The sequence below is a fragment of the Sycon ciliatum genome, chromosome 1 (assembly GCF_964019385.1).
Source record: "Sycon ciliatum chromosome 1, ocSycCili1.1, whole genome shotgun sequence".
Taxonomy (NCBI): Eukaryota; Metazoa; Porifera; class Calcarea; order Leucosolenida; family Sycettidae; genus Sycon; species Sycon ciliatum.
Window position 1 is genome coordinate 71,845,663 of NC_088643.1, and position 14,015 is coordinate 71,859,677.

Below are 14,015 nucleotides of genomic sequence, written 5' to 3' on the forward strand. Positions count from 1 at the left end.
TTTGGAGGAAAATCCTAGGTTTTTGAGGTTTTTGAAACGAACCCTAGTATTGTGTGGACCCCGAGTCTGCCCCCTCCCGAAAACCTAAAAGCGGAGAAAAAGATCAAAATGTTTCAATAAACTAGCATGTAAAAACCTCTGGATAAAAAAAAGAGATCCGTGTATCTGCAGATATCTCTTCGGAAGTTCTGAACAAAACAAAGAGGGTCCATGCACAAGGCACTATGCGCGGATTTCCAAACTCTAAAGAGATAGTAGGAGGCTTGTAAGTTACATGTACTTCATGATTGTTATTCAAGTCGGTAGATTGGATAGTATCTCTGTACAATGATCAATATGGAAGTTCTTCTTGTCTTATGATGTCATGAGTGTCATGAGCGTGGAATATGGAATAGTGCAATAGAGTAATGCTGATGGTGATGCTGACTGGCAATGTGAGTCAATTCACACCAGAGTACAGTATGCTGAGTTCACCAATGAGCCAGTGCAACTACAATGTGAATAACAAAGCGCTGGAGCTCTGCAGTGGACAGATATGGGCCTGCATATCCAAAGCGGTGTCACTAGCAAGAGAGAGAGGAGGTAGATAAATGATAGCATGGTGTTGTCCTGCTAGATTTCTTACCAGTTGTCATCGTCACTGAAGTCCTCGACAAGGTCAGGTTTGTCCTGGCCATTGTTATCTACACTATCATCAGCCACCAGGTCAGCATCACAGTCATCGCAGTCATCATCAAAGTCGAGGAAAGCATCAATGTCCTCGTTGGTCAGAAGGTCATCGCCCAACGCATCTAGCACTTCAGTACCAACTGCTGCGTTCGATCCTCCCGTTGATTGCGATGGAGGTGGTTCGGCCTTCAGCGAAGCGTTTGCGACGGTCGCTGCACTGCTGGCTGCCAGTGTATTCGTAGTTGTGGATGCGGTGGTGAGTGTAGTGAAGGATGTGTGAAGTACTTGTGATGAAGGCAGCTCGCCATCACCATCCTCATCCACATCCAGTTCACCTAGGGTCTGTAGGCCACTTCTGCAATGAGCAACAACAGAAGAATGAAGGTGGCATGAAGAAACACTCCGATTACTAGTACGTTGCTCCTAATGTTAGGTCATGTCCACCTGCGCACGCACGCGGGTGCGTATGCAAACGCATACCAGGTACTGACGGTGAACACGTACGAATACACAGCAGGAGCAGCAGCGGCACCAGCAGCAACAAACAAAAGGGGTACTGCATAAGCATTGCGCATGGCAGCATGCAAACTGCAAAGGTATGAGTAGGACATACCTGGAGCGATGTCTCGTCTCTCGAGGGTAGTGCACAGTGGCATGAATGAAAGCGATATGATCTAAAGCACAGGCACACACATGTTCCAAATGCACAGTCAAAATTATGATAACATCATATTAGAGAGGTTCTGCACAACGAAAATTCGAACGAAGTTTCGCGACAGGCCTTGCGAAAATGTGTACGAAGTTTCGCACGAACTTTGTGTTCTGCACATTTTCGTAGTTTGCACGCGCCAAGTGCACGTACGACATGACCCAATCTCACGAAACTTCCTACGAAAGTTCATTTCGCGTTCCCTGCAAGTTTCGCGTCCAAAGTTGCGAAAGTTCGTGCGAAGTTTCTCACTTCGTGACGTAGAGCGAAAGTTCGTACACATTTTCGTTCTGCAGAACCTCTCTACTAACTGTTATATACGTGAGTATGCTTGACAGAGACACTGGGCTAACAGTGTTGCAACCAGAGCTGTGAAAGGAACACGCAGGATAGCTCAGCGTGATGCGCACTGACTAACAGCTACTCGATACTTGGCTAGATCGTTTCCTTTGGATTTTTAAAATCATCGCAAGCCAATTGCAGCGATGTAGTCCGTAGTATCCATGGTGATGCCGGCAATGCGGTCTGCAGTAACTGTGCCCATTGGCATTGCCTCTACCATCGCCACAAGTCGTAACTCTTACCAGGTGAGAGGAATCTAGAGTTGAGTAACCCCATGGCTGGGAGGAGCTCAGTGTAGACCGCCTCATGACTGTGCACTGCTCCTAAAAAGTCACAACAAAAAGAACAAAAATAAGAACGGGGAAATGACCACACAGCACAGAAGAAAAGTCGACGAAATCAAAGTTGTTTACCAGCACACATCGTGCCCTTCCCTGCAACAAGGCAAACTATTACTTGATCCTGAAGCAGGTTGCCAGGCAGAGTTGAGAACTTCACAATTACCAATGATAAGATGGGCACATGCCGGAGTGCTACAAAACAAACAAAAATCACAGTTCGCGTCAGATTTGGCTAGAGGCCAAGCTTTCCGCATCTGTAGGAATGCCACCACCCTCAGCCCTCGGGGATCAAGCTCTCGACAAATACTTCCCTATGCCTGCTAGAGAAAGTACCTAATTTGTCAGCCCGGTCGTGAAGCAGGAAGACTTGCCCGCTAGAAACGCGTTGCTGCCGCTGCAAAACACAAACACACAACCCAAAAACATGTCACACTAACACAGAATCTGGAAACATGTGACACTGTCTAGGATAAAACTGAAATGGGAATGGGAGAAATTTCCTTTACATGATTATGTCGATTCAGCTGGCTCTGTTCATTGCGACTTAAACTTCCTTCACAGGTAAAATTAATTTCCCAAGTTTTAACTTTTAATAACCACCTACAAGTACTGATCATTTGAAATTTGAAGTTCTCCCAATCCTTTAAAAATAAATCACCTACAAGTATTAAATGGAAACATGGAAACTGTGGGACACAAGTTATGCGTTAGCGTCCACCAACTTACTAAAGACTGCTCAAAATCCGCTTTAGTTGGTGGACTCTACCGCATAACTTGTGCCCCACAGTTTTTCCATGTTTCCATTTCATATTTTCCTCGGCCCACCATCCGAGCACTCACCTACAAATACTTCTCAATTACGGATGGCAATCGCCTTGTGTGAGCCTATTCCTGATGGGCCTGCTCATCAACCACAGTATTTCGATCACTCTCTTCAATGTTCCTATCTTTCCTCTTCTTTTTTTCTATCTGTAGTCTTCTTCGATTTCCCCCTTTCCCTCTAACTATCCTCTTTTGGCTTCTTGCAATTATTCATGAACGTGGGTTTCTCAATATTCACTGACAGAGCATGCAGACATCCGTATTACCTCTTTGGCAACGCTCAGCCACTGCGGCTTGTGGAGCGGCTTCCAGCCTGGCGCTGTGCACGACACACCGTCGTTGGCAAACATGATACTGCGACACGCTATGCTGCCGGTCATCTGGGATGACAGAGACCGAGTCTGGATAGACGACGAGAAGCATTGCCCAGATGTGCGTGGAAGCAGACACACACAGTACACACACACACACACACACACACACACACACATGCACACTCACACACGCATGCACACCCACACACGCACACACAAAACATGAGAAGTGCCTACAACCTCACTACAAGTGCAAGCCACCAACAACACAGCAGCAGCATGCAACCACCAAACATGACAGAATACCGACTGATGTCAGTAACAAAACGGAATTCTAGCAACCTGGACAATTGCTCACATTCATCACTTACATTCCAGTCACTTCCATAGAGTGCCGAGCAGCTGAGATAGTCGCTTGCAGCTGCCTACAAGTAGCAAATAAAACAGGGAATACCAACAGCATTCTTACGGAAAATCCTAAATGGGACTTCAGTCACTTTACTGTACCAGTATGTCAGATTGAACTGAGGCATCGAGCAAGCAAGTAGAAGGAAGCTTTCTGCGGCACACTGCATGTTGCCTGGTCACCCTGGGGTGCAACGTCTCTGCATGCAGCTCACCCGACTCATTACTGGCACGCCGCCTCAGGAACCTCGTCCAATCTTTGTCCATTGAATAGGAGCTCAAGCCATCAAGCGGGCGTCCTTGGCCACACTGACACATGGTGCCGCAGGCCCATCCGGTGTGGACGCTGATGGCTGGCGCCATACATGTATGTGTTCAGCATTTTCAGATTCATCTATCTCCCTCTGCAATGCACTGGCTGCTGGTGCTCGACGTCTAGCTACGACGTACGTTGACCCGGATTGCCTGGATGCTTTCACCGCTTGCCACCTCATTCCTTTGGATAAGCACCCTGGGATGCGGCCAATTGGGATTGGTGAGGTTTTCCGTAGAATAGTTGGTAAAGCAATTCTCTCAGTATCGGGCAAGCAGGTGCAGGATCTGGCAGGAACAACGCAGTTATGTGTTGGTCCAGACAGCGGTATAGAGTCCGCAGTGCACGCAATGGCCTCCATCTTTGCTGAGGATGATACAGACGGCCTTCTACTAGCGGATGCGCTGAACGCTTTCAACAGACTAAATCGTCAGCTTTGTCTCAGGTGAGTACAACATCTTTGTCCAGCTTTGGCACCTATACTCATCAACGCAGCTTCTCCCATGGAGCCCAGCTAAATTTCCTTGCTGCAGAGTTTGCAATGCGCCTTGTGCCGATTAGACGGCATGGGGGCAATCCAAGAGCGATACTTCTCTTGGCTTAGCCATTTATCCGAGAAGGCACAACCAGGCATGATGGCTACACGAAATAAATTATACTCATCAACACATATCGCAAACTGTCCCATTTGTACGTTGGCGCTGAATGCATCATATCGGAGGAGGGGACAACACAAGGGAATCCTCTTGCTATGCATATGTATACGATCGGTATGATGCCACTTGTTCGACAGGCCGGTACAGTCGGCTCCATTTAGCAGTGGTTTGCTTCACCAAGGCAACCCTTCCAAGTCTGTGCTTGTTGTCAAGGAGAGTCGCTTGGAGGACGCGCAGCGCCTGTTTGACGCCACATGGCATTAACATAACAACCGATGGTGCACGGTATCTTGGCACTGCAATCGGCAAAACTCAATTCTGTGAGCACTGAGCAGTTTGTGGAAATAAAGGTACAGAAGTGGTCGGATGAGGTGCGTCGGCCCATACCGTGCTGACACAGGATTTGGTAAATAGATGGTCATTCGTGTGCCGCTGCATACGGAATTTGGAATCGCTGCTGGGGCCTCTTGATCAAGCCATTGACAATGAGCTGATTCCAGCGCTGACTGGTCGTCCTCCGCCTGGCAACAGTTTGCAGCCTCTTTGCTTTGCCGTGCGTGTCTTGGTGGATTAGGCATGGTAAGGCCCAGCATGCTACCACAACAGTACCAGTCCTCCTGTAATAATCACAGACGGCCTCGTTTGGCACATTGTGTCGGGAGAATCTGCTGTTGGCGATGCAATGCAGATGATTCGACAGCAGCGGCATATTGTTCAGGGACAGGTTCGGCGCCTGCAGTCTGAGCAGCTTGCTTAACACAATCATTCTCAACTCCCCTGACTCGTTCAAGCACTATCAAGCTACTAATGAGGTATCCCACACGCTGGCAGTGTTGGAAGCCCACATCTCGTGAGATAAGTTACCATTTCTCGCTTCCCTCCTGTGCGTTTCTTGCTTATCGTGTTCATGTGTGTATTCAATTTGTTTTGTCCTGATTTCGTTTTGCTTGTTTTTGGGAACACAGCCCCATGCTGTGTGATCAGTCATGTTGAGTCACAAGTAGCAATGGAACGAGGCAACATGCAGCAAGCAGTTGACACTACTTGTCTTCAACATTCCAATGAGTTGCATGGTTTTACTAGAACATTGGCTAGAACACTGAGAAACAATCTCAGCAAAAAATCTCAACGATAATAACCTGAACATTACTGAAAACACATTTAGCAAGCATCTTCACTACCGTGGAGAGAAGATTTCAGGCGCATGGGTTGACTGAAGACCGGAATCTGGAACCAACCTCTACAAAAACACGTAGGAACACAAGCCTAAACATTACGGCCAAGTCAAACTTACTACAAACTTACTACGTTGTCGATATCCGTGTGGAATGACAGATAATTTTGATGCAAGTACATTGAGAACATCTCCGAAGACAAGTGCGAGTGATCCAGGATATCCTGCACTCACAGGCACATAGGAACATGAACAATCAGTGAACAGGAAAGAGAGAGAGAGAGAGAGAGAGAGAGAGAGAGAGAGAGAGAGAGAGAGAGAGAGAGAGGCACACACCATTGACCATTGGACGCCCATCGCCAGAGGCGATGATAGCGATGCTACAGCGGAAGCCATAGCAACTTGTGCTGGGATTGCACCATTCAACAGCTTGCAAGGCTGAAGAATTGACCACCACTATTCAGCCTGGTCTACACCACACAGCTTTGAAGTGGCTTTTTTCTGGCCAGTGAATCCCTACTTTTTGGTCTTTTTTCTTCTTTTTTCCCACACACACATCACACCACATACTCCGGCATGCACTGGCTGTTGGTAACCACCCAGGAGAATGAAAGAAAAGTCAGGAAGAGTCTGAGAAAGAGAAGAAAGACGTGTGTGACCATAATCGTCGGGAATCGAACCCGCAACCTATCGATTGGAAATCGCTGCACATACCACTGCACCATATGGGACACACACACACACACATACACACACACACACACACACACACACACACACACACACACACACACACACACACACACACACACACACACACACACACATGCAGTCACAAGACTGTTTCGACGGATGTACGGTGTCTCCTTCGCTAAAGGAATCAGGCAGAAGCAAGTCCAAGGCAACCCAATCACAATGACTGCGAGCATGCTGCTACTTGCATCGTGACACAAACTCATTAATGACCATGTGGATCCTATCACTGGGTGTGTTATTGGAGCTGATGCTGGCTGCAGTCACTCCGGAATGATTCGTCAGCGTCGCCTGCTTCGCAGTCAGGTAGAAGAGCATCTCGCGGACACAGCCCACGTTCCCGCTAGCCGCCGCCGTATGAAGTGGTGTGTTTCCGCGACTGTCACGCTCTTCGATTATCTGATCGGCGCCCGACTCCAGCAGCAGCTTGAGCAATGGCGGACTAGGAAACTGGCAGAAGTTCTTGCGCGACTTTGCGCCGCTGACGAAGGTCTTCTTGTCGCAGACCAAGTGCAGCGGTGTGTAGTTGTTGTAGCCCTTGTGCAGGACGAAACGCTGGTAGACAAAACGCTGGGCGGCCTCGCGACAGGCCACGAAGTGGTGCGGCATGGTGGACGATAGCTTGTCCCAGACATAGAGCACCGTGAGAAGGATCCGCACTGTTTTCCCACACTCGATACCGCCGAGGGGGTGGCGGTGGAGATTGCTCCAGACAACCTCGAACAGTGCCTTCACGTCGGCATCACCTTCGTTGCGTATCTGCTCCACCAGAAGTTCTGTACATGCCGTCAACGTGGATGTCACCCCCGGCGTTGTTCCCTTCTTCCCGCTGTCCATCTCCAGGCGCAGACAGTGCAGCCAGAGCTTCATGGCCTTGGCCTTGAGGCACACACACACACACACACACACACACACACACACACACACACACACACACACACACACACACACACTACTACTACTACTATGTACAGCTACCCTATCGGGCCACGCCGCTCCCAGAAGCGGGAGACAACGACAAGAAGAGAGAAGAGAAGAGAGAGAAATCGCAAAGTCAACAATATTTGGCATGGCGTTGCAAGTCCTGTGGCCTTGAGAACCGTCTTTCGCAATCACACACACACACACACACACACACACACACACACACACACCTTTGACCTTTGACGCCCATCGCCAGAGGCGATGATAGCAATGCTACGGCAGAAGCCATAGCAACTTGTGCTGGGATTGCACCATTCAACAGCTTGCAAGGCTGACGAATTGACCCTCACTATTCAGCCTGGTCTACACCATACAGCTATTTGAATTGACCTTTTCTGGCCAGTGAATCCCTATTTTTGGTCTTTTTTTGGTCTTTTTCTTTTTTTCCCGCACACACATCACACCACAATCATACTCCGGCATGCACTGGCTGTTGGTAACCACCCAGGAGAATGAAAGAAAAGTCAGGAAGAGTCTGAGAAAGAGAAGAAAGACGTGTGTGACCATAATCGTCGGGAATCGAACCCGCAACCTACCGATTGGAAATCGCTGCACATACCACTGCACCATACGGGACACACACACACACACACACACACGGTCTGGGTGGAGGGTCTGTATTGTTACTTCTTGTTTTCAAACTCGACATAAACACAACAGTTGTCAGGTCCTCGCCTCCATCTGCTTCACCTCGGAAGGGTGACAGCAGCATCCTTCTCCTGTAAAACCGGGAATTTTCGGTGGTGTAATATTTTCCGTATATCACAAAATCAACAGTTCGGTTGCGCGAACATTTCGGATCCAAAAATGCATTTTGAACACTGTGTGGCCTAGGCTTGTTGAATTTTAGGTCGCGTTTTATTTTCGGTAGAAAATAAAAATACCTGTACCGAAGTTACCGAAAATAAATCTCAACCGAATTTTTCCGGTTTTACAGTACATGGTACATCCTGTACACCAGGCACACTTCACACAAGACCGGTCCGCTGTCATGTGTATCCGTGGGTCTCGGTCGGCATACCATCGTCCAGCTAACGAGCTCAGGGAGCTGGCGGTGGTTGAAAGCCGGATCTAAACCAGTTGTGTTTTAGGGAGCATCTCATAAGTTCGCATTTTGTTTCTAAACGTAACGCATTTCGAAACGGGGGTAGGGGGGTAGCGCCCTTTTCGAATAGAAAAATGACTGTTCGCACATTTTCTGGAACTGTACAATCTACTACCGTGCTAGATCCCTGCAGCAAATGAGTGTGTTTACAGGTGGAGATCTACCTGTGTTTGCAGATCAGCTAACCCTTGCACTGCATGCATGCAGGCTACTCAGAGGTGTCAAATGTCAATCCAGCCTGATCAAACCATGTACCTGGCCAGCGTTTACAGGTTTACAGCAGTACAGTTGTTGTGGAGGAACTATGTTTATGTGCGTGTACCTGTCATTGATTGTACTTGTACTCAGTAAATGCAGTACTACTGAGTCTGTATGCCATTCACGACCGCTCTAACAAAACATTCATATTCATATCCATGTACATGTACATGTACATGACTGTACAATCATGTACATAAGCATACCATAGTATGGGGCACGGACGTGTACAGTAGATAAACACAGAAAATGTGCGAAAAGACTTTCGAATAGAGGGGGGAGGTAGGGGGGTAAAGTCTATTCGAAATGCGTTACGTTTGCAAAATAAATGCGAACTTATGAGATGCTCCCTTAGTGTAAAACTCTCGCCACTCAGGAGACATATTTTCCACACCTGTGTACTATTATTAATATTATCTTCCTATCATACCCTGGTTTCTCATCATTGTGTTGCTTTTGCCCGTAAAAGAGGCTGTTTATTTAAAAAAACCCAAAAAAAACCACTTCAGACAAGAGAATATTTTTAACTGCACGGAAGCTTACCTCAGCCTGCGCCAGCGCAGGCTGTCTGGCCTGGGAATGGAGATGTGATGGTAGTTGAGATGAATCATCCTTGCCACCGGTATCACCTGTACCACACAGGGAGACGGGCATCTCTGCTCTGCTTACACGTAGAGCAAAACATGATCTGCCGATGTACTATGCAACACTATTATTGATATAGCCGCATGGAGAAATAAAACTACTTTTGTAGCTCACAACTTTTATTTTGAGTTTGCAGTTGTTGACTTTGCACCGCAAGAAAAGTAAATGAAAGTTTGTTCCCCACTAAAGTTTTAACGGAGCCAATGTGAATACTGGACTGTGCACAGGCTCAGGACACTGTGCAGCCCCAGACCTGTGAACACTGGGCCGTACACTGCCACTGGTTCAGGGCGCTAACTTATTCAAGCGATGGGATGTCATTGAGCACGACTGTACACTGTACTGGTCCAGTACATGTATTCTACACTCATACATACATGTACGCAGGGTCAAAGGCTCTGCCCTACATGGGTATTGAGCACTCTTCGGACAGTGAAGCAAACCACTTGACTACGTGTACGCAGGGTAATACAGCCACTGTAAAGAGCTCCTGGCACAGCTTGGAATAGTCCAGGTCAAACACCATTATCAGATACACCAGGTTATACTAACGACTAAGTAATACAGAGTTCGGGCACTTTCAAAGAATGCCAAATTGACATTGGTCACACTGAGCATCCACTGCTAGCAGAACGATGATGGCTAGCTTAGACATGCACAGGAGGACTGAGCACACACTACATGAGTGTCAGAGTGACATCTCACAGACTGAGCACACACACACACACACTACATGAGTGTCAGAGTGACCTCTCACAGACTTACGCTTGCAGTAGAGTACTTTGCCCAGCGCTCTGAACAAGAACAGCGCCATATCACGACCGCCGACAGATACACCATCACTGGTGGCAGACACCATGGAGCAACAAAAACAAAAGAACAGGACAGAAGAGGAAACTCAAAGCAATGGCAATGCACACATGCAGCACGTATACACACAGACAAAGACACAGGCATCCTCAATTGATCATGAAACAAGTCCCCCCCCCCCCTCTTGCAAATTAACATGAAGCTACAGGACTGCACTACTACAGTGCTGGCCAAAGAAATCCAACCTCATGAATTAAAATAGCGCCGGGCACTGTGCAGCCCTAGCACTACACACACTGGTCTGTGCACTCAAACACGACGCTACTTTATTCATGAGGTTGGATTTCTCTGGCCAGCACTGCACTAGTAGTAGTAGTAGTAGTAGTAGTAGTAGCACTAGGAAGAGCACATCGAGGCACACACACACACACACACACACACACACACACATACACCCACACACTACACACACACACACACACACACCGCTCAGTATGCATCATGTACTGAGGTACTGGATGGCATTGCAGGGTTCTAGCCAAAGGGGCGAGGGAGTGCAGCACCTAACTACTCTGCTTGTGCAACCCCTGTTCATTTTGTGTATTCCAGTTCTCACAACTACGAGTAGTAGCAAGAGTACATAAACCAGAGTGTGCAACTCGGGATGGTTCCTGTGGGAGCGTAATTCGTGCACTACGTCATTTCTGACGGCATGGTAAGCCACAGGTACGGTGAAAAGTTGCGTAACCAGTCGCGGTGGTGCAGGTCACTGAGTTTGTCCTGATTTCGGTTTTTTGATACGGATAGCCTGGTGACTTTACTTGTCGGTGGATGTGGCAGCGTACACAGTCACACAAAACACCGAAATCCTGAAACAGGATGTCTAAAATCAAGCAAACTTGGCTGATTTCCGGGCTATGAAACATGAAAATTTGAGCTGTACGCAAGTCGCGGCTTGGCTGACCTCATCAGGGTGACGTAGTGCACGAACTGCGCTGTTTCAGATCTGATATGCACAGTTGCACACTCTGGTTTATGTACTCTTGGTAGTAGTAGTAGTAGTAGTATTGACATATCCGCGGCAAGCCGCTTATGTACAACGGCATGGGAGAGGATAACAAAAAATGAAAATATATTGTTGGGGAAATCCACGCTATTATCGAATATTCAACAATGACGGGTGTGGGGTTATACCAAAATCCCATAATGTGGAAACTACGAGTAAAATGTGGCAAAATGTGCACGCTGCGCCCGTACATTGTATTTTGTGTCATGAGCAAAAATTCAAAATTAGAAAATGGACAAACTGTCTATTTCCTCTGCTCCCTACTATTTTCTCCTGGCCAGAGCCCTGGCATTGGCCGATCATAATAATATAAATTAGAATACAATGAAGGCAAAGCTTACGCTGTGGACACTGCTGATGTTGCCTGGCCGCGTGTGGCACTGGGACGACTTGATAAGGATGCTGACGCGGATTTCGAGCCGCGACTCGACGATGAATGGGATAAAGCATTGGCTTTGGCTGCATGAAGCTGGCCACGTAAATCCCGCGTGTCTACACGAGATCAGGAGAGAGAGAGAGAGAAAGAGAGAGAGAGAGAGAGAGGGGGGGGGGGGAGAGAAGTAGAGAGAGGGAGACACACATACGCATACACACATACACGTGCGTGCACACACACACACACACACACACACACACACACACAAGCAAGCAAGAAAGAGACAGGCAAAGAAGTCAAAAGAGAGTTAGTTCACGCAGGAGGAGAGGGACATCTTCAATCAAATCCTTGGAATGGGCAGAGACCAGCAGCCCACATATTCTTTCACAACGATACGGCGTCAGACTGCTACACAATTTCTAGTGCTATGCAGGATGTGTACCATGATCACTAAGCTACAATATGTGTGCTCTTTTAGCAGCTCCTGACATGAACGTTTCGCGAACTCCCGCTCTGCAGAACCGCTCTAGCAATGATGTGTTGACAGTGTGATCCAGCCCCTATTTTGGCACTTTCATCGATGTTACGTTTGAAACTGCATGCATTGTGGCTGAGAAGGCCGTTCCGAAGAAGAATGGAAATCCGATTCTGGCCATGACGGTGACCAACATAACACCAAGGTAGGGGAGGGGAGTTACGCCATGTTGTGATGGAACAAACCAATTTAGTTGACTGACCTCGCCTGCATGCAAACTGCAGCGAGTTGACTGCGCTGCGAACGTCACCGCATGATGACGCCGCGAGACCTTCAATCGATGCCTTGTCCAGCGACGCCTTGGAGCTCTCCGCGGATGCTATGCGCGTCAGACACTTGACCAGGCTGGTCTGGGCGACAGGATTGAAGCTGAGCATGTGTGCGCGCGCACACACACACACACACATACACACACACACACACGTGCGCGCGCATACACACACACGATGTCACAGTGAACAGTTTAGATATATTCCTTATCGAAATACCAGCGATGCTGGCAGAACAAGACAGTATGATAGTACAACAGAGTGTCAGAGTGTCTCTTTTGCAACAGTCCCCCTGTAGCCAGGTCACAAGGTAACCAGCTATCAATTCTCTGACACAGTGTACAATGTATGCCTAAAAAAAGGAAGGGGTAGCTAAAAGACAAAATAGTGTAACCGTTTTTTCTAGGGGTGTCAACGGGGAGTACGGTACCCGTGCTGCTCGTAATTAGAGCTGGTATTCGGGTAGCAGTTTGCTCCTGAGAACCCGATTGGGTAGTTGTAGTACGGTGTTTTCGCAACGGTGCATGTAAGAAGCATGGTTACGTGCTTATCGTACACTTTCTATGTAGTGCAAATGCACACTCACTGTACAAACTATGTCAAAATTACCCGATAGGGTACCCGTACTACCCGGATCAAAATACCCGAATTCGTTACCCGACCAAGCCCCTACCCGTTGCAGCCCTAATTTTTTTCAATGGAACTGAGCCCCAAGACACGCCTATCATCACTGAGAATAGTACAGACCAGCGAGAACGTGAGCACTCTCTGGTATGTACACCATGGAAACTGGATCAACCCGGGCACAAGTGGTAGTTTTGATGTCTTTTTGGACGAAATCCCCAAACAATTAATCGATGTTGGAAAGGAAAGTTGTTTGCCAGGAATTAACGAATGGCAATCGCATGATTACTATTAATATTACTACTAACTACAGTTGTGCAGGAGATAAGTGAGTTGTCCACCGTGGCTTCCACCCAGCCACAAGCAGCTTATGCAGTGTACACCAAACGTTCTCCGGCACAAGTGGTCATTCATCGCCCGCACAATGCCAGGCGTTGCCTCGCACCTCGAGCAGCTGGAGTCCACCATCTCCGAGTCGTTTATTCCCGCTCTTCTTGGTCGTCCCCAGCCCGGAGAGACGGAACGCCAAGTTCTCGCGCTCCCAAGCCGCTACGGAGGCATGGGGATTGTCTCCCCAGTATCCCTTGTGAACCAGTTTCCTTCCTCCCTTACCATCACCGAGAGCTTAGTTCAGCGCATTTTGAGCCAGGATACACTGCCACAGGAGGAGGCGGACAACACCAGGGCAGCCAAAGCTAAAGCCAGGGCAGACGCCAGAAAGACGGAGCAGCGTCATGCCAAGGAGGTGTACGATGGCGTGGATGGAGACCTGCAGAGGTCCATGGATCTTGCGGCTGAAAAGGGTGCGTCGAACTGGCTCACCTGTCGATCACTCAAGCATCATG

At 48.1% G+C, this 14,015-nt stretch overlaps 1 protein-coding gene across 1 annotated transcript in view; it reads right to left on the bottom strand.

Moving 5' to 3' along the window:
- The window catches only part of LOC135805280 (cell cycle checkpoint protein RAD17-like), a 23,706-nt gene continuing 9,691 nt past the window's right edge, over positions 1–14,015 (bottom strand). The window contains exons 13-23 of the mRNA XM_065319299.1: positions 12,480–12,646; positions 11,708–11,858; positions 10,256–10,332; positions 9,389–9,474; positions 5,877–5,969; positions 3,569–3,622; positions 3,150–3,284; positions 2,395–2,455; positions 1,963–2,043; positions 1,283–1,343; positions 1–1,024 (exon numbers count right to left, since the gene is read on the bottom strand). Coding sequence (XP_065175371.1) covers positions 622–1,024; positions 1,283–1,343; positions 1,963–2,043; positions 2,395–2,455; positions 3,150–3,284; positions 3,569–3,622; positions 5,877–5,969; positions 9,389–9,474; positions 10,256–10,332; positions 11,708–11,858; positions 12,480–12,646 — 1,369 coding nt within the window. The 3' untranslated portion in view covers positions 1–621. The remainder of the gene's footprint in view (positions 1,025–1,282; positions 1,344–1,962; positions 2,044–2,394; positions 2,456–3,149; positions 3,285–3,568; positions 3,623–5,876; positions 5,970–9,388; positions 9,475–10,255; positions 10,333–11,707; positions 11,859–12,479; positions 12,647–14,015) is intronic.